A 25,703-nucleotide genomic window follows, 5' to 3' on the forward strand; every position below is an offset into this window, starting at 1 on the left:
GCAGACCTTAAATCTATGCGCTGCCTCGGCAAACGCAAGATCCCAGTCACAGAATCTTTATTGCAAAGTATAAACTCGTAATCTACACGCTGATCCGGCAAACGCGAGATCCGATCCACTAGATTCCATATAGCAGTAATTCAGTAATTGTGGAATTGAGTAATTCCACAATTCTTATGGGACAAACAACACCAAATAAAACAGACAGTTTGACACAGAGCGCTTGCTGAAGAACAAAAGCTGACATCTCATGTGTCCTTATATAGCTTCTGCCTATGTGCCGTCACATATTACGTCATGATGCAACACCAATCAGAGATTGGCTTAGTTTTATTCATACCAGAGCCCGTCTAACAGAGAGCCTTGGCACTTCCTATTAGCTTCCTATTTTTAGAACAGATAAGTGAACTTAAAAATGCAATTTTCAGCTGAGTGTATTATCTTAGCCCTCCCTTTTGAATGCAACTTTCAAATTACTTGACAAAATATAACATCCTGAGAAAAGTGGATTTCTGGGGGTGAAACCCCATAGACTCCCATTCATTCTGCACTCGACCGCGAGCGCCCCCGCATGGACAGAGACGTGTTACTGAAGCCAGTCCAGAAACCGGAAGTAACCAGCCGGTGCCAATTCTCTTCAATTATACATTCTCTATTCATCCTTCAGAGACCCTACGCTGAGGGGCGTTCCCCCAAAGTGTCATTTGACGCAGTTTGAGTTCCCTAGAAAGGGAATTTTTTACATACTCAAAATTTGAGTGTAAAAAAGTCAACAAACTGAAAAATAAAATAAAAATGTAGGTAATATTATATTGTTAAAACTGGTTACATGAAATTGGTATCGGAAAAGGTATCGGTATCGAACATTTTGTTACGGCAGGGCAACACACACTTAAGGTAAAGGTGATCAGACAGAGAATGAATGTGAGGGACCAACTTATAAAACAAACACAAATGAGGATGGTTAATATAACACAGCTGAGTCAAATATGAACTAATAATAAGGAGCGTGAAAACTGAACAGAGGAACACATGATGAACATGAAAACAAGCTAAAATGATAATAAAACTAACTGAACATAATAAGACAACGGTTTCCTGCAAAACCATTCATTTTGCAACTGATATAGCAAGCTGTCCAGACGGGGCCCTGAGGCAGCCAAGGAGCCCCAAAGGCCCCTCCACCATTCTGTACATTACAGTTGGGATGAGGTTGTGATGTGCTTAAAATGTTTTTATCACGCAGAGTCTCAAAGCGATTTCCATTTTTTTTAGCCCAAGAACATATTGAACCGTTTACACTAATCCTTTTCCAGTAACATATATGCAAAGTCTTGTGTTTTTTTAAACATTGACCCCTGTTAATATTTAACAGGAACCTGAACAAGCTACATTTTCTCCTTGCTACCCATTTCATTCGGTAAGACACTAATTCCTTCTAAATCTCAAACAAAACCATTTAAAAACATGCATTTTATTTGAATAATAAAGGCATCTCCTAATTTAAAAAATGCACCGTTTGCCATGTTGTTGTAGCAATGATAAAAGATAGTTTGGTAAAATGAATTTGTAGCACCTTATTTTCCAGTCTTATTTTGCATGTACATAATATGTATTTATTGTTGGATTTACAACAAATGGGTAATAACTAGGTACTAACCCTGAACCTTAACCAACCTTTTATTACTAAGTATCTTCGTCGGTAGGTACACTGTGTAAGTGCATTGGAAGTGCACGTACTGTAAAATACAGTACAACCATGAATTTATTTCTGCAACATTATATTTCCAGTAATGTGCCAAAACAATATTATAAGCTACTGAGTGATTCTATAATTGGAGATATATTTTGGATTTTAAAAAGTTAAGGAAAAAACCTGTTCACTAACTTAAATTCTTTTCAGTTTCTTAATGAAAACATTTTAAATTTTACACAAATTTCTTCCTTTTTTTACAAAAAACATCTTTATAGCATTGTTTGTTAACTCTGTTACTGTCAATTATGTTACATAAATTGTTACTAAACCTTGGTAACAGAGTTTGACGGTAACAACAGAATTGACTATTTTAAACTTTTTAGCCAAAAAACTCCTCTTACTAGCATAAATGCTAAGAGCACATGGCACTAATGAAATCACGATTAAAAGACTTTTAAACAACTTCCTGTGTGATCAGTGATAAATTCTGTTTTCCTTTTGAGTAACGAGTAACAAATCATTAAAATAATGAATTTAAACATTTGAAAAAAGCAGATTTAAAAATAAATAAATAAATACCCTACCATAACACAAACTTTTCAATCATTTCAAAATATCATTAAAACTGATTTTTTTTCTCAATCAATGTACACAGATGGAAGACCAAAGGAAACAATGGTTACCATTTTACACTATACTCTTCATGACATTGGGGCATCTTAACACATCGTCTCCTCCACCAACAGCAGCACCACTCTTTCATAGGTCTTTTGTGCTGTTATGGAATGCTCCTGTTTCCAAATGCCAACAAATGAAGATCCCTCTAGATTTATCGATGTTCCAGGTGGTCACCACACCTTCCAGGGTGCGCAATCAATCCCTGACGCTGTTCTACAAAAATCGACTTGGGCTTTACCCCTATGTAGACCTCCACTCCTTGAAGGAGAATAACGGTGGCATCCCACAAAGGGGCAACCTGTCTGCTAGTTTGGAGAAAGCTAAGGAAGAGTTTACCCAATACATTCTGGACTCAACTGCTGGTCTGGCTGTCATGGATTGGGAAGAGTGGCTTCCAACGTTTGACCAGAATTTGGACATCAGGGAGATATATAAAGAACTGTCCATCAACTACACCCTGGAGCAGAACGCTTCTCTCAATCTGCAACAAGCAAGCAGCGAAGCCAAACGACAATTCCAGAAGGAAGCCAGATGTTTCATGGAGGAAACTCTGAAGATAGGAATCTATCATCGACCTTGGTACCTGTGGGGCTACTACTTGTACCCAGACTGCTATAACTATGACTTTGAAGAGTCAAACTACACAGGTACTTGTTCAGAGAAGACAAAACAGTTGAACAACGAGCTGCTGTGGCTGTGGGAGGTTAGCACTGCCCTTTACCCCTCAGCATACCTGCCGGTCTCTGTGAGTGGAAGCAGGAGTGCTGCACTGTTCGTACGTCACCAGGTGCAAGAGGCAATGAGAGTGGCAGCCCTGCCAAAACACAAACACACTGCACCGGTCTACGTTTACCTACGGCCTCTCCTAAGAGACCAAAAGGAGCTTTACATGAATGAGGTACAGCATCGAGACTACTGGTTATTATAGGCCAGGGATGGCCAAACTCAATCCTGGAGGGCCACTGTCCTGCAAAGTTTAGCAATTAACACTCTTGCCTGGAAGTCTAGTATCCTCTAGTATGCCTAGTAAGACAAAAAAGAGCTGTTTCAGGCATGTTTAATTAGGGTTGGAGTTCAACAGGATTGGCTTGGACACCCCTGTTATAGGCCATAACAGAGTATTTAATTGGCAAATATGGTACACGGAATAGTCTAGGACAGGGATGGGCAACTTCAGTCTTGGAGGGCCATGGTCCTGCAGAGTTTAGCTCCAACCCTAATCAAACACACCTGAACAAGCTAATCGGTGTTTTCAGGATTACTAGAAAGCTACACTGATAAAAATGATTTTGTGGTGAAGTAAATACTGCAGAAAAAACAATGGAATTTCTACATAAAAGTGTTAGCTCATGGAAGAATTTAAAAAGGCCAAGAATACTACTGAGATGATACAGAAAAATAAATAATAAAGTTATCGCCTAATTCTTCTAACAGAATAATTTTATTTTGCAAAATATCTCACCATCACTGATGCGTCCCAGTCACCATTTGTTATGTCATTTACGATCAGAAATCCTGATGTGTGGGGCGAACCTCGAGGACAAACGCGCACACGCTCTGGAGATTATCACGTGAAACGAAACAATATCCAATCAGAAAGCGAGATGTTGGAAGACGGAAGCATAATGCAGTCATAGCGCAGCACAGTTTTTTTTTTGTGAATTTTCTTTGAAGATCATTCCAAACACTAACCGTCCGCCAAGCTTATTCTGAAGTCTTGTGAGATTTTGTGAGATTTCCTGTGTTCACAGTCTAGACTCTGGTTGAAAATCTTTTCGTGCGCTGTCTTTGTCACATCATGGCACACCACATACTATAGGAGCAAAACGGTTACATCTAGGATTTTTTCTCCTCATGTGTGTGGTCTGTAAAAAATGATGTAAAAAAAACATCATGTACCCAGCTACATGATGTTTAGCCAGCATAAGGTTGCAGGAAAACTCTGCAGGATAGTAACTCTCAGGAGCAGGATTGACCACCCTAATCTAGGCCACATAGGTTACTTGCGGTAATAGGCTGTCTGTTTCTCTCTAGGTTGACTTGGTCAGCAGTATTGGAGAGAGTGCAGCTCTGGGGGCTTCTGGGGCTGTGCTGTGGGGGGCTAGTGCTGATTACAACGAAAAGGTAATTTATCTCTTAAATGGACAGTTCACCCAAAATTGTTGTGGGTGTCCAAACTCAGTCACTGTCCAGCAGATTTTAGCTCCAACTTGCCTCAACACACCTGCCAGGAAGTTTCTATTATGCTAGTAAGACTTTGATTAGCTGGTTCAGGTGTGTTTAATTGGGGCTGGAGCAAAACTCTGCAAGACAGTAGGCGTTTCTCAATGTCAAGGAAGGATCCTCGGAAGCCGGAATTTCGAGGATGCTACGTCATCGACGTCCGTCGAAGGACTGTTCCAATGTCGAGGATCCTTAGAATTTCAACCAAGGACTGAGTCCTTTGTTCGGAAAATATCCCATACACAGGAAAGGATGCATATGTGTAGCCTTCGCGCTCTTAAATCACCCACAATCCTATGTGCAGCTTTGCTATCTTGTTCAAAAACTAAAAAATGTCGACCGTTAGCGGAGTCGGAGTGAAAACGGCAATGCTTTCAAATGTAAGCAAGTATAATTTCAGTTTAGCCATTTATTTAATGTTTGTTAAACTATTTAACATATCGGCTCAAATTTGCTGAGGGGATTTAAAGCTGTTCCCTTTTACTGGTGATTAACTTTTTAATTTTTACTTCATACAACGTTATAGCCTTTTTTGTTGGTCACATATTTTACAATTGCATATGTTTTAACAGCTAGATCATGTTGCTAGTTCTGTTCACTCCGGTAATATAATCGTTTTTGAATGAATAAACTCCTTTTTAAATCAATATTTTGTGTCAAATTATTGATTTATTTGGTAGGTAGCAATGTTATAAGTGGGACAATGTATAGCGAGGCGGTAGTTACAGCGAATACAACCCCTTCAGGCTGATCAAGACCCCTCTGCTTTAGAGTTTGCGGGGTTGTATTGACTATAACAACAGCCTGGTTATACATTATCCCTTATACTTTATTTATTTATTTCTATGAGGACTGACAAGACGAAATAAGGACTGTCAAGTTAAACAGTGCAGTACACCAGCACTATGATTTTTGCAGCGCTGAAGCGGACCTTTCACTGATGTAATGACGCAATGACGTGCACTTGCTAGCCTGTTCCATTTACATGTTCTCCGAATGCTAAAGAGGACCCTTGCCTAGCCTCTGAAGGAAATGACTTGGAAGGACCCGTCCTGCCAAGGAAGTATCCTTGACATTGAGAAACACCTAGTGAGCAATCCCTCTAGGAGCAGGATTGGGCACCCCTGTTGTTCCAAAGCCATATTATTTTCTTTCTTCAGTAAAACAAAATATTACGTTCTGTGGAATATTCTTCCTGCCGGTGCTGTTGAGCTCCAAAATGCTCTCGCATCGCAATCACATTTAGGCCTACATCTATTTGATTTTAAATAAGGGAAATTAAGATGCTCAATGGCAGGTCTGACATCAGTGACAATTAGTAGGGGTGTAACAGTACACACAAATTATGGTTTGGTACAAACCTCGGTTTATGCAAAATATTTTAGGAAAATGTACTTTATTTAGACTTATTGTTCTCACATTCTATTGTGTCTGTTTGACACTTTGTGTGCATTGGCAATTATTCAATGAAGTCTGTGAAGTTAAATGGAGGAGACTTGCTTTAAAATCTATGCATAGGAGTTAGCTGATGTGCTCAATACAAAGCAGGTCTAAACGTTTAGGACACTGATTGTGTATTTTTAAAACGGAGCTGACTCTGAATCATCCGCTATCGCATATCAATATAAATGGTATAGTCCCACCCAATCTCTCATATACTCTATTCATAGATGCCACCTACGTCACTACAAATAGAACGCCGCCATATTTGCGACCGACTCGCCCAGTATGGCCGCCCAAACTGCCTATTTGAATGAGAGAGATAGACAGAGATACCTGGAGAAAATTTTAATTTTAGGCTCCGATCCTTATTTGTTACCCTCAGTTTTCTTTAGTCCATTATTATCTGCCCCAGGCTTGCCCCAATTGGCCTTTCATGGTATAGAAATACATAAGTCATAGAGCTATGGCATGAGAGTCAAGGCGATGTCATAAATGAATCTTCTGCAGCAGTTCGGCTGGCATAAATGAATCTATCTAATCCGAACAGCAGCACTGAGAGAGACACCTGCATCAGCACAGAGATATCAGTCAAATATCATAAAAGACTACCATATAGGTCAGAAAGAACAGATGTTGAGTTACAATAGGTTTAATAATCACAAATATCGAAATGAAAGAGTCTTTCGAGTCGAATCTTTTTGAATGATTTGGCTGCGATTAAAAGCTATAAAGAGGTAAAGCTCTTCAGTGACTATAACAACTAAAATTGCAGTTTTCGTCACGTAAAGCTATCATATTAATAAATAACGATATTAACATAACAGACGAGTCGTATTAGATCACTTTTATGATACTTTTGTGATGTTTTTTGTCTTTTATTATTATTTTTTGCGTGACAGCCCCCAGTAGGCTAATGTTACTCATTCACTTTCATTACATCGACAAGAAGAGTCTCCATTAGGCTACATATTCAAAAATGTCCCTTTGTCTTCCACGGAAAGTAAACTTAAGGATTTGCACGTGAAGGTGAGTAGTTAAATAACGCCAGAATTATCATTTTTGGAAGTCTTTAATATGCATTTCAAGGCTGAGATTATGCATCGTCTGCAGTGCGAACATTACTTACACAAAATAACATCTATAAAGCGCATGTGATGTGACGAAGACATATCTCTATGAACTTCAGAAAAATATTTATTAGATTTATAGGTAAGTATAAACTTACAGACAGACAGACAAATATGTTCAAAATAACCCAAAATCTGATAACATATCATGATAAAGTGCATTTAAACAGATCTAACAAACAAAATGAAGAAAAAACATTCTGTTTGTATAATGTTGGCCACTGAGAGTAGGCTATAATAGAAATATAATTAACCACAAACCAGCAACATTTTAAATAAATAATGTTCTCTTCCCTCTTCTTTTGGTATACAATAAAATACCAGTTTAGGGTTCCTTTTCGGCTGTTGTTGCAGCCAACTGCGCAACATATTGCAGGAGGCATTATTGAGACCGTCGGTCACAAAGATGGCGGCGTAAAGCTACAATGACGTCACGTGGAAACGAATAAATTGATATAACTTACAAAGACGATATACTGCCCTGCCCTAACGATTGGTCACAAAATCCATGATGTTTCCATGAAATCCATGATCCATTGATGTTTTTTTTTCTTCCTTGAAACGTGACATAAGTCGTGAGAGTGCCATAATATTATTACACAAAAACGTGATTTGAGAGCAACGACTCGATAATTTTCATTTTGTTCTACATATAAACCTATTGTATGGATTCAGAAGACATGGAGTATATAAGTTTTATGGACCCCACTCTTTAATGGTACTATAATGTCATTTCTAGAGCAATGATCCACAGTAGAAGGAAAATAGTATGTTTGTGGAACAACATGAGCATGAATAATTTGTAATATTTTGTGAAATTTCATATTTTTAATGCTTCTTATTCCTTTCAGACCTCGTGTGAAGCCTTGTCTGCATACCTGTCAGACACTTTAAACCCCTATATCGCCAATGTCACCTCTGCAGCCCATTTATGCAGCAAGAGTCTCTGTCAAGGTAATGGACGTTGTGTCCGTAAAAACTACAACTCGGATGATTACCTGCACATTAGTTCAGAAAGCCACCAAATTCGTAGGAAAGATGGGAAATATGTGGTCACAGGTAACCCTTCCCCCAGTGATTTCACTTACTGGGAAAATAAATTTACCTGTCAGTGCTATGAAGACAGAAAGTGCACAGCTACGATACCTTCTTTCTAACAGAAAATGTTCTAGAATAAGCAGACAAATTGAGTGTATTTGAAACGAGTATCATTCATTTAGTTACTTTATAATTTGGCAGACATGAGCATAAAGTATGTCAGAAGCTGTCTTTACTAAAAAGTGACTGAATATAACATGCAATAAAAAATTAGCTTTGAGATGACAGAAACTCAAGAAGATCTTTCTTCAACATGACCACAACAATGTAACATGACCAATTTATGCAACAATTTAACATTATATATGAACAGTTGTAGACTTCACAGTGTCCGGATAACAACATCCATTCATTTAAAAAAAAAAAAATACCACTAATGATATTTCCAGAGCATATTAATTTGTCATTCATTAAAATTGTCTAATGATGTCACAGAATGTCAAATCATCACGATTTTAAACAACTTTTGATAACACTATACAGACACATGCAAGTTGTGTCAGTACAATGCAACGGCCAATCATCATTGTCAAGTTACTTTACATCTAAAAATCATAGCACATCATAGCAACTTTTTTAAAACTGCCCTGTTTCTTCTCATCACTTGTCATGTCAGACACCAGGCAGACTTTTGGTGTCACAGAAATGCTCCAAGCTTCTTCTGAACGTTAACCTGTAGACCTCACATATGTTCCACACATGTATATAACACACAAAAAAACAACCGATTTCAGAGTCTTCAAATAATAATGGTCAAGTCACTGGAAAAGACGCCTAGTTGGTACGAGCATTTTCTTGAAAAGGAACGTAGGGGAGAATTTACATATTCTCTAAATCAATGGACAATTTTTTTGATGTAGACCGAAAATGAGCTTCCCCTTTTAGAAAGACCAGCAGCCGCCACTGGCTGACTCCTGCACTGCATTTGCATGATTTGTTCTGATTGTCTCCACCTCAATGTAATCCCTCCCCCATGAAAGGTATAAACGCTACTGTGCTGAGCTATTAGTTAAAGTTGGATGACAGCGAGTCCTCAATAAAGAGTAATTGAGTAAAAACTGCTTGTAAGATATCCCAACGTCTCCTCATCTCTGCTTTGACAAAGACAAAGTTTACAACACAGGTATTATGTATGCTTTGTGCTTTTCTTCTACCCTGATTTACAATCCCTATCCTTAACATTTATGGCAGGAAACCAAAATAGCAAGGGAAAAAAGATTCGAATTACTTCAATTACTTTAAACATCATTGCTTTTCCACATAAGCTCCATCAGTCTTTGCTGAAATTTGGTATTTAGAGAAAACAGTTATCTGAAAGAGTACACAAATATCTATCTATTCGACTGCCTCATCCTCCTTACCCTAAAAGTGGTTTTGCTGGAACTGAGCCAACTGCAACCTGTTAAATCTCTTTAGTTTTGAGATTCAAAAATGCATAATTACGCCATTTGGCAAAGTTACCAACCAAAAGGCCATGAAGTGTGTACAAGTTTTAAAGGGTTAGTTCACCCATTTTTGGGTGAACTAACCCTTTAACCAGAGGAAAAATGTAAATATATCACTGCCTTATTGTTGCAAATTAATCCATCTTACGTTATGCATAATACAGTATTTGCATGTGTATTTGCATAGTTAATATAGACTCAAACCTTTCATCAACATCCTGAAACACACAGTTTGGTGTGTGTGTTGTGGTGAAGATTCTCTTATCGGGTGGAATTCTTGGTGCTGCATTTTAGAAAAACACATCAAAAGACAATATTAGTATCATTATATTTGATTCATGCTCATCAAATTGATCTTCGTTAAATTCACAAACAGAGCTTGAAACGTAACCACATGAGGTCAAGGGCAACATTGAGTTACCTTCGTATCCAGAGTGAACTCTCTCAGCCAGAATGAGGCAGCAGAAATGTTCCTCGGAGAGCTCAGAATCTTGAACCTTCATCAAATATGGAGTCATCCTGAAGGGATAGTACTGCAGATCTCCTTCCTTCTCTTTACCACCACTAAACACAAAAACAGGTGTATTCATGCCATGCCGCCCGCTATTACGTACTTTCAACTTGTGAAAAGCATTCACGTCCTCATAGAGCTTGCAATTACGGCTTGTAAGAAGGAAATTGTCTGAGAGCTCGTAATTGTACCACCTGACCGCTGCAGATTCATTGAGCCATTGATAGAGGTGCCATAAAAACACATAATGCGCGGCCCGAAGAAGTAAACAGCTTGGGATATAACGTCATATGTTGTCTTCTCGAAACTACAGTAATTATGACATGAATGCAGCATAAAAACATAAACACAAAGATAATTTTAAACCAAGTCTTGCGTGCATCACTAGACTTTTGACAAACAGCATAATAACACTGCTCTACTAATACATCCTAATACACAGGGCCAGATTTTACTTGCGCCAACACAAACCCTCTTTTTGCTTTAAAAAAAAATACTTTTAGGATTTACTACACAGAACATAGTTTAGGAGTTTCCCTTTCAGATGAAAATTTTTGTGATGAGACTCAAGTAATTAAACATGACTTATAAGGTTTGCGACTTTGCGGTAGTCAGATTAGTGGTATTTGTGCCACTATCCCAAGGCCAAAAAAAAAAAAAAATGCTCCAGAAATGCTGTGATAGTTGGTGAAGTGCAACTTTTCATTTATTTACTTTACTTCATTTATTTCTATTACTCACTATTAATTAATTTATTTGGAACCCCAGAGGAAGACATTATCCGAATATCGTTTGCCAAGCCATGCTATTTTCTGTCCCTGTTTTGTTAGTAAATGACCCGCACCTGATTATCATCCGCACCTGATATATATATAACTGGCTTTCTATTAAAGCAGTACATTGAATGACAATCTCCATTGCCTTACATTATTGGCAGTAATATAGGGAAATATAGTAATATATAGGGGAAGTCCTGTCCTAATGTTTAGAGAGTCAGACCGAAGTTGGGGGTTTGATTCTCAATAGCGGCAGGAAATGACTGAGGTGCCCTTGATTAAGGTAGCTGCTGTGTTCTTTCATTTTGCACATTGTCAGTAGATCACCGGCAGAACTTGCACTCCCAATGTGCGATTCTTTGGGATTTTGCTCTCATGCTAATTTGCTGTTTAGTAAATCCGACCATCAGATAGCAAAAGACCATTTGATTGACAGGTAAAGTGCAGGTTTACGGGGTCAGGGACATCTAGTTTACATAAGTAACATAAGTGTAACATTCAGATATATTCTGAATGTAAGAATATACACTCACCTAAAGGATTATTTGGAACTCCTGTTCAATTTCTCATTAATGCAATTATCTAATCAACCAATCACATGGCAGTTGCTTCAATGCATTTAGGGGTGTGGTCCTGGTCAAGACAATCTCCTGAACTCCCAAATGAATGTCAGAATGGGAAAGAAAGGTGATTTAAGCAATTTTGAGCGTGGCATGGTTATTGGTGCCAGACGGGCCGGTCTGAGTATTTCACAATCTGCTCAGTTACTGGGATTTTCACGCACAACCAATTCTAGGGTTTACAAAGAATGGTGTGATAAAAAGGAAAAACATCCCGTATGCGGCAGTCCTGTGGGCGAAAACGGCTTGTTAATGCTCAGAGGAGAATGGGCCGACTGATTCAAGCTGATAGAAGAGCAACTTTGACTGAAATGACCACTCGTTACAACCGAGGTATGCAGCAAAGCATTTGTGAAGCCACAACACGCACAACCTTGAGGCGGATGGGCTACAACAGCAGAAGACCCCACCGGGTACCACTCATCTCCACTACAAATAGGAAAAAGAGGCTACAATTTGCAAGAGCTCACCAAAATTGGACAGTTGAAGACTAGAAAAATGTTGCCAGGTCTGATGAGTCTCGATTTCTGTTGAGACATTCAGATGGTAGAGTCAGAATTTGGCGTAAACAGAATGAGAACATGGACCCATCATGCCTTGTTACCACTGTGCAGGCTGCTGGTGGTGGTGTAATGGTGTGGGGGATATTTTCTTGACACACTTTAGGCCCCTTAGTGCCAACTGGGCATCATTTAAATGCCACAGCCTTTAGCATTGTTTCTGACCATGTCCATCCCTTTATGGCCACCATGTACCCATTCTCTGATGGCTACTTCCAGCAGGATAATGCACCATGTCACAAATGAGTTCACTGTACTAAAATGGCCCCCACAGTTACCAGATCTCAACCCAATAGAGCATCTTTGGAATGTGGTGGAACCGGAGCTTTGTGCCCTGGATGTGCATCCCACAAATCTCCATCAACTGCAAGATGCTATCCTATCAATATGGGCCAACATTTCTAAAGAATGCTTTCAGCACCTTGTTTAATCAATGCCACGTAGAATTAAGGCAGTTCTGAAGGCGAAAGCGGGTCAAACACATTAGTATGGCGTTCCTAATAATCCTTTAGGTGAGTGTACATATATGTAACACATCTATTAAATAATGACAGTTAAACGTTACATTTGCACTAATATTTATAAACACTTATAAATTTCTCTGACCTGATGCGACAGAAAAAAGACTTCTCCTGCATGAACTCAGTGGATGACGACTCTGGAAAACAGTGAAAGAGATGAATGTGATCAGAATGAACGTGAAAGAAATGGAGTGAGATAAAGAGAGTGAATAAATGAGAAAATCTCCCTCTACCTGTTTCCTCACAGACACAAACCTACTAAAGCCAGATTTTGTAAGTGTTTAAAACAGTTTTGTTATTTGAGTAATTGTTTTAATCAGACAGTCTTCTTCTATTTTTAAAAACTTATTTGACCTTAAACCAAATGTTGTAAAGGTTTGATTCTTCCAGACCAGAGCTGATTTGGGGAAAAAAAAATGAATGGGGAAAATCTCCAGAACCAGGATCACAGAAAAAGTGGATGTCCACAGTGGTCTACTGGCCAGGCAAAGAGGAACCTTGATCTTGTGTTTAGAGAGAACTATTTGAAGAACAAAACAAGAAATAATTTTTAAAATACTTGACAACAAATAAGGGATGCACCAATCCAATAAGAATTTTAAATTGGTTGGATTCAAGACTTTCACTGGAATTACTGTTATTTTATCTGTTATTGTATATACTGCCCGGACCAAAAAAAAAGTCGCTGTTTGGATTTAAATAGGATTGCAAATCAGGCTTGTTGGCAAAATTTAGACTTTCAGCTGATTGTAATGAACAAATCAAACAAAAGTAATTGAAATAGCTCAACACAAATGTTTCAAGTGGCTTCCCCAAATTAAACTGAAAATGTAACTTTTAACGACTTCTGCAGTCTCAGACTTATTTAACCCATTCATGGCAAACATCTTTAGTACTTAGTAAAACAGCCTTTGCTGTTATGACCAGCTGCAAACGAGTTGCATAACCAGACATCAGCTTCTGCCCGGTTTCTGAAGAATCTAGCCCATTCCTCATGATCAATGGAATCCAGTTCAGTAATATTCTTGAGTTTCGTCTTCAAATCCCACCAGAGATTTTCTATGGGGTTCAAGTCAGTACCTGATGGCCAATGTAGCAAATTGAGCATCATTTTCTTGTGCTTTTGGGTCAGAAGTGGTGTACGTCCTGGAGTTCTGGTATGCATTTATTACGAGCCTTACTGTGCAAGCTGAAACCTCAGTCTTTTGCAGTCACTCAAGTGTGTATCTGCAGAAATCTGATTGCAGCCACTGATAGCTTCCTTTTTCTGCTCCGTTCAGGTAGTGTAACCACTGTTCCTTTAACTGTGAACTTGTAAACTCTGCTTCCAACGATGTCTCTAGGAACATGTAGTGCCTTCGCTATTGTTTGGTATCCCGTTTCTTGTTTGCGAAGGTAGATGATATCTTCTCTTAACTTTTTGGACCATTCTTTTGACTTAGTCATATTTCTAACATGCAGTCAAACATGACACAAAAAAAACAAGCCAGTTTAAGGCAGGCATACACTGTGCGATGTCTGTGCGAATTCAGCATGGTACCTACCTACTCGCACTGAACGAGTAAATCACATGCGATGTGTATAGAAGCCAAATTTCAGGATTTATGTGCTCACACTATACGGTCCGATCATCGAGCTGCGACTTCACTGCTCACGCTATCCGTGTGAAATATCTACCTGGATTGTGCCTATAGACGATAGCATGTATCCAGAGATATTGTCATAGAAGCTTACTCCATATATGCCAAATCTTATAATCATGATAACTGATCTCAGGTTTATATGGTTCTTCAAACGAATTTGTGTATTTGATTAAAATATCTGGATTAAATTGTATATTATGATATTGTTCGCAAATTTATTTTTAAATCATTATTAATGTCCTGGTTCAATAGGGTACTCTTGAAAGAAAGTAGCAGTGGCTGGGAGAGACTTTAAGTATCACCTCCACTTAAAAAGATGCAATCTAATCTTGTTTACATGAAATAAGCTGCTTCCGAGCAGGTTTGAGCTTACGGACATGTTGCTATGACAGCAACTCCAGGATGAACCTTACAATCCTTTATCATGTCAAATCGTCAACCATGAAATCCAGCTTATTGAGTAATCCATGTAGGAAGAACGGTAGAAAAAAAAACCTTAGCGTTGAGCCCTGCTAATGTCTATGTAAGACTGTTTAAAGTTCACTTAAATTAAAAGATGTTATATTATATAAAGCCAATTAAATATTAAAAATGATGGCTTTCAATTTATACAGTAAAGCTGAATGGCTATAAGTACTCATTTCATCTCCAGAAACTGAGACTTGTTTTTTTTTTAAGAGATATCAGTGGCGGTATATCATAGGCGTAATTTGTAGGTGGGACATTTCCCACCACTTTTTGCCATTATTGATATTGTCCCCACCACTTTTTGATTTGACTTTTTGATGCATTTATTCACTGACATTGATTTGGAGATTCACTGTGAAATTATGTATAACAATATAAAAATATATGAAACATGCTAATGTTAGGCACAATTAATTGCTATTAATTACAGAAAAGTGTGATTAATTTTTATTTTTTACCCATTGACAGCACTAAAGTAGTTTAAATCAGTTCAGTGCACTCTGCATTGGTAGCTGACCTGTTCCGGTGCACATGCTCCAAGATGGAAGCCTGTATGGAGTTGTAAAACTGTAGAACACACTGACGTCACGAGGAGCCAGAAACTCCACAAACTTCCTGTCGTTGAACTCATCCTTTCTGCAGTTCAAGATTCCTGCAGCCTGTTCGGAAATGTACACAATCTTCCCCGTGATCAGGGACACCGCAACTGCAAAAATGTCCTTCACACACAAAAACAGTTTCAAACATTGTGTTTATGTTCTTCTGTCCCATAATGAGTCAAGTCAAGTCACATTTATTTATATAGCGCATTTTACAATACAAATTGTTTCAAATCAGCTTTACAGTGAAAATAATGCAACAAAGTTTGTTAACAAAAGAAAATAGCGTCACAGTCCCGCTTAAGTTCAGTGATGGTTCATTTTTGTTGTAAAAAAGTTATTAATTTAGTTATATGTATAGCCACTCTGCAGAAACCCGTGATGTAATCCTTCAGCTCAGTTCAGTTCTCATATAATGGTGTCAATGCAGGCAGATCAATAATATTGTTGAATATTAAATTAAAGGTTACTTATTTAATGTCCCCAACTAAGCAAGCCAAAAGTCAATAGCAATAAAGGTGAAGAACTGAACTGTGTCTATGTCCAGCTATCTTGTTCAACTAAACCACCAATATGAAACTCTGTTTTATGTTGGACTTAAAAACATGAAACTAAAGCCATTTTTTTATTAAAATGATTATAGAGAAATTATACAATACTTTCCAAGTACAATTCTTATTTTAGTGTAATAACACTGTTGTATGTTATAAGCCATTACCCTTCAAACTGCAAAAATTGAAATTGCGAATTGAAAATACGGCCAATGGAAACACGTCAATTTTTGAAAAAAAAAACAAAAAAAAACTCCCAAATATCCCAAACCTTTTTTTTTTTACGCTCGCATGAGATGGTTTTTCAGGCAATTCAAAAATATTTCGCAAAACAGCAATGGAAACAGTTTTTCACATTTACAGGTCACCTGGCGTACGTAAAAATCGATCATTCTCTAAAGATGACGTGTGATGTGTGATTACAACCCTTTCACACACAGGCAGTAAAAAAAGGATTCATTTTAGAAGAAAAGTTACATATAGCACCTTTGATGGAAACGCCGTCATTTTGCAATAGTTTTTTATCGACATTTAGATGCGCAAATCTGTAATGTAAACGTGGATATAGATTAATCCGGGTTCTGCATATGCAGTCCATCTCATATAGTCTAGGACTATGTTTCTACTACTATAGTTTTTAAACACATAAGTAAGGACCCTTTAAAGGTGTGTGTGTGTGTGTGTGCAACTCACAGCATTTCTGAGTGTATATTCTGAGGTAATACTGTTGATTTCTTCAATGGTGTATGAGGGCACGTCCTGACCGGAGGGCTGACTGTCATTGATCATAAGCATCTGATAGTACTCTTCATTGGCTGCAAAAACCAAGAAAAAACATGCCAAGCTTACACATTATGCATCCACAAACACATACAAACTGCAGAAATGAATTTGTTAGTGGTTGTCTGACCTTTGACTTGTTTGATGCAGCGCAGGGCATATCTGAGAGTGTGAAGTGTGCTTGCCCGGCCCTTGCTGCGCTTGTCGGGAGGGAGGTGATATTTCAGCTCTTTTAGGGACTTAAAAAGCTCCTTCTGAGTCTTAGCCTTTGCTGATTCTTCACTACTGCAGAGTCAACACACATGCACAATGACACAGTTATTAATCCCTCTGAACACACACTGTGATGCTTAGAGGGGTCACTGCAAGTGGTTGAATCGTATAGTCCTATTTAATGACTGTGGTGGTGTTACCTGCAGCCGCTGGTTGATGGGTTGTCTTGCTCTGAACTGATCAGGCTGAAAGCATTGTTGCTACTGGGAGGGGAAAGACTTTGACAGTTTGAGCTATAGAAGAAAAATAAGAGGTGAAGAGAACAACAAATTTAAGTGAGACACAAAACAACTACTTCTGACAAGATGGCATTTTTATTCATACTTGCCGTGTTCTCTGAATGAATCTCACCTCTTGTTACTCCCAGATGATGCCATGGTTCCATAATCTTTTCCATTTCCACTGGAACTTCCCACAGACTCATTACCGTGGGATTCATTACTTTGCGACTCGTTACTGTGAGATTCTGTGCCACTTCCACTGGAGCCATTTCCACCCATCTCCATGTCCTCATGCATCTGTGTTTGAGGTCTGGGAGAGGTGTGCGGGTCATGACTGCTGTCACTCCCGGCAGAGGCTTCACCCATGCGATGCAGGTGAGACATGGAAACACACGAGGACTCCGGCTCGCCCTCCTCAGGAGACGCGCCCCTGTACATGTAGTGCTTCGGCTCGGGCTCACCTGACATGGACATGGTCAAGCTTTACAGGTTATAAGCTCCCCTGATCCCATTAAACTGTTGTAGTAGCTGAGAAAAATGCATAAGGTAAGACAAGTTCATTCATAAATAATGGAAGCCATTAATTAACCTCATAAGTCATAATATTATCTTTGGCTAATAAAACTGAAATAAACTTCCATTGGCATGAGAGTCAATAACATGATGTTAATTTTTCTGTCTGAATCAATTAATCAATTCAAAATACATTTAAAATGCAATTTATGGCTTGAATACACCACTTTTATAATGTGTGTTTTTAAATTTTAAATTAACATTAGTTAATGACAGGGGAATAATTAATGAAGAGCAGTTTCAAAAACTCAATTCTCACTGGCTTAACTTAATTCCTCATTCTTCACGAGTCTGTACTGCTCATAAAGGTAATAAAGATATTGTGAAAGACATGATAGGTTTTTATAACATTTTATTTGTATTTCTTATTATATTTTTGTATATATTCTTTATCTAACAGATGTAGACAGACTTCAGTGTAACTTACGTGGACTAAAAACACGTTGACCTGCAATGCACTGCACGGTACACTGACACAGTTACCGTTATGTAAAAGTCGTGCCACCACCGATACCGATTCGTTTTACAGCTGTTCTTAAATGGCATACACGCAGGAATACGGAAAACGCGTATAATATCGCATATTTAGTGTATTATAATCATTACACCTTAAAAATATAAGAAAACTACACAAAACAAAACGATTTAAAGTACACGCGCATGCGCAGTACCCAAAAGGTTATGCAACACTTTTTGAACATCTATCTATCTATGTTAACAAAATAAGTAGTCTAAAGTCACAAACCTGCAAGAGCACGCTTTATCCACGTTTATCCCAGGAATTTTTTGGTATCAATGTTTTCCTGGGTTACTTTTGTCAGAGTGAGACACGCATAATACAATACTTCCCCGTTGGATTTCTTCTGAATAGTGATGTTACGTTCGTGAACGAATCGTTCTTTTTGAACGAATCTTTTAGGTGAACGAATCATTCTCGTTCACGTTATCCATAACGTCAGCATGGGATTCCACGTGAGGCGCCTTGGCGGTTTACATAAAGAGACTGGCGGAGCCACTCACAAATGAGCGCATGTTGACGTCACTCAGTGGGGTTTACCCATAGTTTACCATGGGAACCCTTGTGCGCCAGCCAATAGAAGGTAGAAGGGGAGGTGCCAGAATTCAGGTCAGAGCGCGAGCCACTCCTGCTTCAGTCGTTATGTCGTGGAACTGTACCGTTTCTACCCCACATGAAGAGAAAATATTATTCGTTATTCCGAGTATTTAATACTCCGTCTTTACCGCAGGGCCTATACTTTATCCGTATACTTTATTTAATACTGCAAAAAAATCAAGACATTTTTTGACAGAACTTATTTGCCCTACGTAACTACATGTGTTTTACAATTTTATTTAAGTGAACTGTTTTGTACAGGGGCGGATTAAGGTTGTCAGGGGCCCCTAGGCTGCTTTTTGTGTGAGGTCCCCCCACTAAAAATGTATTTAGTGCCATATATGGTCCAATTCACATGGTTTAACCTTTAGTTTATAGCTGGGTGACCAGATTTCTCAGAGTGGAATATGAGACAGACACAATATTGCTATGTTAAAAAAAAAAAGAAAAAAAAAAGTAGACTTACATAAAATTGCAGATCAGTGGGAACAAGATGGTGCAACAGCATCATTCACTGTTGCCGTTTTATATTTTTCACTGGAACTAATTTTTGCCAGCGTGTGCTTAATTGTCTTTCAAGTGTTTATCATAAAACGCAGAGCAGTCCAGTCCGAAATTAATTCGTACGAAAAGCATTGCCTTTATTGTTGTAACTCAGTTACCAAACTCTAGTTCGTTTTTCATTGCTTGAACACAGTTTTCAAAACTCTACACCCTTACCCATGACTTTAACCACAACCTGCACAACACTGTGGATTTGTGTATTATTACAGTTTTAGTACAAATATTCCTACTTTGGATAATGTAGCAAAATCATGGTTCATTTGTGGATACTATGGTTAAACTATATTAAAATTTATTTTTTTCCCTTTATTTGTCAAAACCATGGACAGTTTTCATAAAGGACGACGCCAGATAAGAAATCTATTAATAATGTCTGATTAAACCCACTACCTATCACAGTGTTTTTGAAAGTTTCAACCCCAAATCGAGAAAAGTTAGGACATTTTGTTAAATGTAAAAAACAAACAAACAATTAGTTCATTCTGTTTAATGTTTATTTAACTGACAAAAGTACAAAGAAGTTTTCCAATCTTTTCACTGGCCAACTTGTATTTTGTAATCAACAAATTTTGATTTTGACGGCTGCAACAGAAAAGTTGGGATCCTAGGAACTCTACACCGCACAGTGGATGAAAATGGACGACCACAGTCTCGTGTCAGGCGAGATTGCGCTAAGTTTAGTATCCTCGATCCCCAAACAATTAAAAACTGTAATGAAAAGGAAAGGTGATATGTGACATTGGTAAAACATGCCTCTGGCCCAACCTTTTGGGAGCCATCAAAATAAAAATGTGGACCTTTTTCTTTGTACTTCCGTCAGTTAAATAAAGTGGAAGAGAATTAACAATCACTGATTCTTAATTTTTTAAATTATATTTTACAAAATGTCCCAACTTTTGTTGGGTTTAACATTAGCTTTGCGAGCATGACTCTCAGTTCATTGGCTTTTTTAGGCTACTAGCAAAACTTGCACACAACCACGACAAAACTGATCACAAGCTACTAGGGATTTAATTTTGGTCGTTGTGTGTTGAAATATATAAATAATGTGGCCCACAACACAACCTCTGATTCCCAACCGTGGCCCTATGGGAAAGTAAACATTTACAATGATGACAATAAAACTCAAAGACAAAGAAATGGATCAGCTGGTTGAACACATACTGTATTTTTATTGGGACATTTCTACCGTGTTGGCTAAAACAGCAGCGACTGCTTTCAAGGTAACCAGTGACTGCAATTCTGCAATTCAAACAAATGATCATGTGATGCAATAAAATAGCTTCTCTTCCCTGCATACAATGCCACGGAGAATGACCGAATGTTTCATTTAATGGAAAAAAAACTAAACAAAAGGTGCAGGTCTCAGTAATAATTACAGTAGCAGAGAGCGATCCTCTTAAGAGATCCCAGCATGCAACGCAGTGTGACGTAGCTTCACATTCACTACATAGTTGGCATAGTTATTATCCAAGATCTGCATTAGAAAGCAAAAATAATTCCAGAATACTTTACTGCATATACATATACAGTATATATATATATATATATATATATATATATATATATATATATATATATATACCAGCACAGCTCTGTAATGTAAAAGTCATCATTTTGGATGTCTATGTCTCCTTTTTTAAAACAGATTTCAAGTCTTTTCTATGAATCTACAATACTGTGCAAAAGTAGTGCGACAGTAGGAAAAATAAGTTTTACATTTCCAAACACTACTTTTGCCATTGCTTGTAATAATCCAGTGAGATTTTCATATGACAACAGCCGGTATGAACAGTCCTTCTGGATTTAGCCTGTCTCGTTTCTTCAGATCAGATCTCCATGTGGAGCACCGGCTGTTGTTTATACAAAAATCTCACAGGATTATTACAATTAATGGCAAAATTAATGTTTGGAAATGTAAACTGATCTGACTCACTACAGCAAAATATAAAAATGAAAGTATTTTTTGGTGAAAATAAATACTAACATGTCTAAGAATTTTGCACAGCTGCAGTGATTTTAACTAAATCTTTTTTTCCAAATCCCACAAAAAATGATAGAGTTCAATGAAAACAACTTTAATTCCTATGAAACGGGCGAGACAGAGCAAAGCCTGCATTATATCATCAGTGTAACACACAGCAGCACGAGTGCACACGTACGCACACACTCTCATAACAGGTTTACAGTTGCACGTCTGCATATTGCACTAAGGCATCAAAACATCCCATAATAGCATATGGAGTAGAGCCAATGGACATTGGAGAACAACCTGCTCTAGTATAAATCGGAATTTATTTGATAGACACAAATCTTAAGTCTTACTCTCCTATATGCCATAACAGCACAGTAAATGAATGTACAATTCTCTGGAATGTTGGCGCTAAACTCTCGGCATCGCTCGTAATAATCTCACTATATATCACAGTCTTCCCTCCCATTCACACATACGCATAATCAGTGTAAAAATATCATGCTCAGTGCATCTACACATCTCTAGTCACACAGCCAACAAGAAAAGCAGCACTAGAGACAGCAGGTTATCAGCAGTAAAAACCGTCTGTGCTTTCAAATATAGACATTATTATTATACTGTCTGAGCTGTCAGAAGACAGAAGCTGTCACGGCCTCCCCTTTTTGGTCCGCTGAGTCTTTTGTGTTTGACTAAATAGGCCTCTTGAGTTTCAATATGCAGGCATATGTAGTTTTAAGCCCATTTAAATCTGTGAATTTCTCTCAAATGAACAGGCACCAAAACAAGCACTGTACCATTAAACCACAAGTTTGGCTACAATGCTGTGCTTACATTTAACATTTAGACAAGAAGGAATATATTTGATGGCTAGCACCATACAACAAACATGAGATCTGCTCAAGCTAGACGAGAGGAGGGGTGTTGGGGTGTTTGTTCGTCAAACATCTGTGTGTGAAGCCTGCCAGACTGTCCATAAAGTAGTACTGTGGCATATATGAACAGTTACAACGTTTAAAACTCATAAAATATTTATACCCATCACATGATTCCAGTGTTTTTAAGACCATTTCTCATAATAAAGTAGTCTGGCACATACAGTTGTCTAAAAAAAAAAAAAGTCAAAACGTCTCTTGTGCAGTGGGGCACATGTTTACCTTTTGGTCTGATAAGATGCACTTCCTCTGAGCTTGTGCTCTGATTGGTCCGTTTTCAAAAGTCCCGATACGTTAACACGGTTGTACAAAAACAACAACAACGACGACAACAAAAAAACGTAAAAGGTTTAGGAACTCCGCTTTCCCTCCAGAAGGACAAACTGGAGTTATTCATTGTTTTTTGATTTTTCAGTGTAGGAAGAAAATGCAGAAGTTCATTCTTTTGTCACCTTCTCTACGGCAATTGCATCCAATGTCAAGTCAGGGTTTTCCACGGCTCTACTGTAGTCAGAGACAGTCGATTTTCGATGCCGAGTTTTTCCTTTATTCCTGCAGACTCTAGACCTCTGAAGATCATTTAGATCCATGAGATGTGGCCATCGGTTTTCTAAGGTCAAAAATCTGCACTTTGCTGAACCCTGACTTCAGTTGGAGAGATGTTTGTGTGGCCAGATGTTAGTGTTTATGAAGGGTGAGCCACAATGTGGGCCATCCAGTTGACTTTGGTGGTCCAACTCTCTCGCAGAGCTTCATCAAACTTCTGCCGGAACTGTTTGAGGGCCTCCTCGTCAGTTTTACCTAATGCCAGAGAGTCCTGGAAAACAAACACACAGCTGCTGTCACTCCATCGTTATTTCTCCATCTATTTTGAATGGCATCTCATTTAACACAGTTAATGCATTGACCAAATTCAATGTTAATGGTTTCATTTGTGTGATGTTCTTTTCCTCATTTTTGACTTGTTGGGGTGTTTGTTCATCAAACATCTGTGTGTGAAGCCTCTTCAATTCAGAGCAATTCCTGCCAGACTGTCCATAAAGTAGTACTGTGGCATTTAAGAACAGTGCTTAACCTTTACAACGTTTAAAACTATTTATACCCATCACATGATTCCAGTGTTTTTAAAGGACAAGTTTGGTATTTTACAATTAAAGCCCTGTTTTAAGATCATTTCTGATGAAATATGCTGTCCCGAGAATTTTCGGATTCTGTGGTAGCACCCCCACACCTCTACAATGGTAGCATTGGTGCACAGGAACAATCCTTTATAATACGTATAAAACTTTAGTTTACAAAGACGTGAAATTCACCGAGTGGTCTGGGGTGTTCAATGATATGCTCACACAAAAATCGCTGATTTTTAACAGGTGTTTAACCATTCGTTGTAAAACTGTAGACCTATTTTTCCGAACGCCTCACAACCGTACATTCTTCCGCTTGAATAATAGACACTCCAGCCCAGTTGATGGCGATAATGCACCTTTGCCAACTGCAAGCAAACCACTTGTATATAGTGTAGCCTACGATACCGCGACTGCATAAGACTACAGAAATAATACAAACAACCCCATTTCCGTTTCCGCCGGCGGAGTAATACAGAGTTTCACTTCTTTGTAAACTAAAGTTTTATGCGTTTTATGAAGGATTGCACCAATGCTACCATTGTAGAAGAATCTGACAGAATCTGAAAATTCTCAGGACAGCAGCATCTGTCTAAAAAAACAATCTTAACCATTCTATTTCATCAGAAACAATCATAAAACAGGGCTTTAATTGTAAAACACTGAACTTGTCCTTTAAGACCATTTCTCATAATAAAGTAGTCACAACAGACATTTAAGCAAAGATACATATCAACATAGTAGCATGTTAAAGGGATACTCCACTTTTTTTTGGGAAATAGGCTCATTTTACCACTCCCCCAGAGCTAAACAGTCGAGTTTTACCGTTTTCAAATCCATTCAGCCGATTTTTTGATATTTAGAAGAATATCATTAACCAGACAGTTTCTGGTCTCATTGACTTCCATAGTAGGAAAAAATATACTATGGAAGTCAATGAGACCAGAAAATGTCTGGTTACAGATATCAGAAAATCGTCTGAATACATTCGAAAACAGTAAAACTCAACTGTTTAACTCTGGGGGAGAGGTAAAATGAGCCTATTTCCAAAAAAAAAAAAGTGGAGTATCCCTTTAAATATACTGTAACTGACATTGGGCTTACACGTTTTAGCTTCTCTTCCTCTTTTTCTTTTACTCCCCTAACTCTATCTACTCTCTATCTCTTCTCCCTCCCAACTTCCCAGAGACAGGAAGGAAAAGAGAAGATAATAAACAGTTACAACAAAAACCATATACTAAGGAGAGTGAAAGACGAAGGAGGAAAAATAGAGAAAACACATCTCATAAATAATATTACTGAGTAATTGTATTTATGATTAATGGAATGTATACAAATATAAATACATATGTGAGGCATGTTAATGTTTAAGGATCAGAGAAGTGAATGTGTGAGACTGTCTTTGTAACTGAAATCTAAATCCAGCTGCATATCTCTCTTAATGTGAAGCCATCTTATGACCTTTCATACTTTTCAATTGAGTAATATTGTTTTCTTGCCGATTGCCAGAGTTAAAAGGAGGGGAACTGTGAGTTCTGAAGAGAGATTCATTTGTGTGGATTCATTTTGTCAGTGCTGTTGGAGCTTGACAGCCTCTTTGAGTTTTAAGAGTTGGAGAATGAATAAATGACCATTTGTGATGCGATCTGGGAAAACCCGTCGGATGTCGCACTGGTACGTTTTCAGTAAAGTCTAAATATAAACTGAATGTCAGTTTTTTGTCAAAATTTGGTTTTTATTAAATTATTATTATATAACATCTTGTTTATCATTCTGAATATAACTTGGGAAAATTCACTAGTTTAGTGGAGAAAAATAGCGATTTATAATGGCCAGCTGAAAAGACGGCTGAGGTGGAGCGGAAGGGCAAAACACAATATCTCCCTTTAGCTCTCCTTCTCTTAACACTACAAAGACAGTTCACCTATCAAAATAAAACACACAAGAGAATAAAGTCCAGTGCTGGGTGAACTACAACGGCACACACAAGTTTTTATTAATTTATTTTTATCCAGCGTTATCGTGCGGTGTGATGTGGAGCACAAGACAGTCCCTCCAGGATTTCACGATTTTTTTGTGTGATTTTTGCGATCAAAATGACTGATTTTGTGGTGGTAATTTCCAAAAATTTGTGAAAAAATTTGCGATTTATATATAACATTTACCATAATAGTATTCAGTCCTTCCA

At 38.0% G+C, this 25,703-nt stretch overlaps 3 protein-coding genes across 8 annotated transcripts in view; 1 reads left to right on the forward strand and 2 right to left on the reverse strand.

Moving 5' to 3' along the window:
• Positions 1-18,669, reverse strand: part of LOC120464710 (period circadian protein homolog 2) — a 37,067-nt gene extending 18,398 nt beyond the window's left edge. For all 5 annotated transcript variants that reach the window (XM_039654207.2, XM_039654208.2, XM_039654206.2 and 2 more), the window contains exons 1-9: positions 18,552-18,669; positions 17,364-17,761; positions 17,153-17,245; positions 16,870-17,024; positions 16,653-16,774; positions 15,327-15,528; positions 12,784-12,835; positions 10,132-10,274; positions 9,915-9,993 (exon numbers count right to left, since the gene is read on the reverse strand). In XM_039654207.2, coding sequence (XP_039510141.2) covers positions 9,915-9,993; positions 10,132-10,274; positions 12,784-12,835; positions 15,327-15,528; positions 16,653-16,774; positions 16,870-17,024; positions 17,153-17,245; positions 17,364-17,707 — 1,190 coding nt within the window. In that variant the 5' untranslated portion in view covers positions 17,708-17,761; positions 18,552-18,669. The remainder of the gene's footprint in view (positions 1-9,914; positions 9,994-10,131; positions 10,275-12,783; positions 12,836-15,326; positions 15,529-16,652; positions 16,775-16,869; positions 17,025-17,152; positions 17,246-17,363; positions 17,762-18,551) is intronic.
• Positions 1,365-9,337, forward strand: LOC120464711 (hyaluronidase-5-like). Its single transcript, XM_039654210.2, has 4 exons — positions 1,365-1,420; positions 2,352-3,272; positions 4,409-4,498; positions 8,019-9,337. The coding sequence occupies exons 2-4, from the start codon at positions 2,352-2,354 to the stop codon at positions 8,322-8,324; spliced, it is 1,317 nt and encodes a 438-aa protein (XP_039510144.2). The 5' UTR covers positions 1,365-1,420; the 3' UTR covers positions 8,325-9,337.
• A 1,967-nt stretch (positions 18,670-20,636) lies between the features above and the next one.
• Positions 20,637-25,703, reverse strand: part of pik3cb (phosphatidylinositol-4,5-bisphosphate 3-kinase, catalytic subunit beta) — an 87,790-nt gene continuing 82,723 nt past the window's right edge. For both annotated transcript variants that reach the window (XM_039654198.2, XM_039654197.2), the window contains exon 24: positions 20,637-23,208. In XM_039654198.2, coding sequence (XP_039510132.2) covers positions 23,077-23,208 — 132 coding nt within the window. In that variant the 3' untranslated portion in view covers positions 20,637-23,076. The remainder of the gene's footprint in view (positions 23,209-25,703) is intronic.

This window comes from Pimephales promelas, chromosome 16 (genome assembly GCF_988280905.1).
Source record: "Pimephales promelas chromosome 16, fPimPro1.hap1.1, whole genome shotgun sequence".
Classification (NCBI taxonomy): domain Eukaryota; kingdom Metazoa; phylum Chordata; class Actinopteri; order Cypriniformes; family Leuciscidae; genus Pimephales; species Pimephales promelas.

Excerpts from the sequence above, each read along its gene's own strand:
- LOC120464711 (XM_039654210.2), top strand. The coding sequence starts at position 2,352 with ATGGAAGACCAAAGGAAACAATGGTTACCATTTTACACTATACTCTTC. Across the intron at positions 3,273-4,408 it reads AGGAGCTTTACATGAATGAG|GTTGACTTGGTCAGCAGTAT; the intron begins GTACAGCATCGA and ends GTTTCTCTCTAG. Across the intron at positions 4,499-8,018 it reads GTGCTGATTACAACGAAAAG|ACCTCGTGTGAAGCCTTGTC; the intron begins GTAATTTATCTC and ends TATTCCTTTCAG.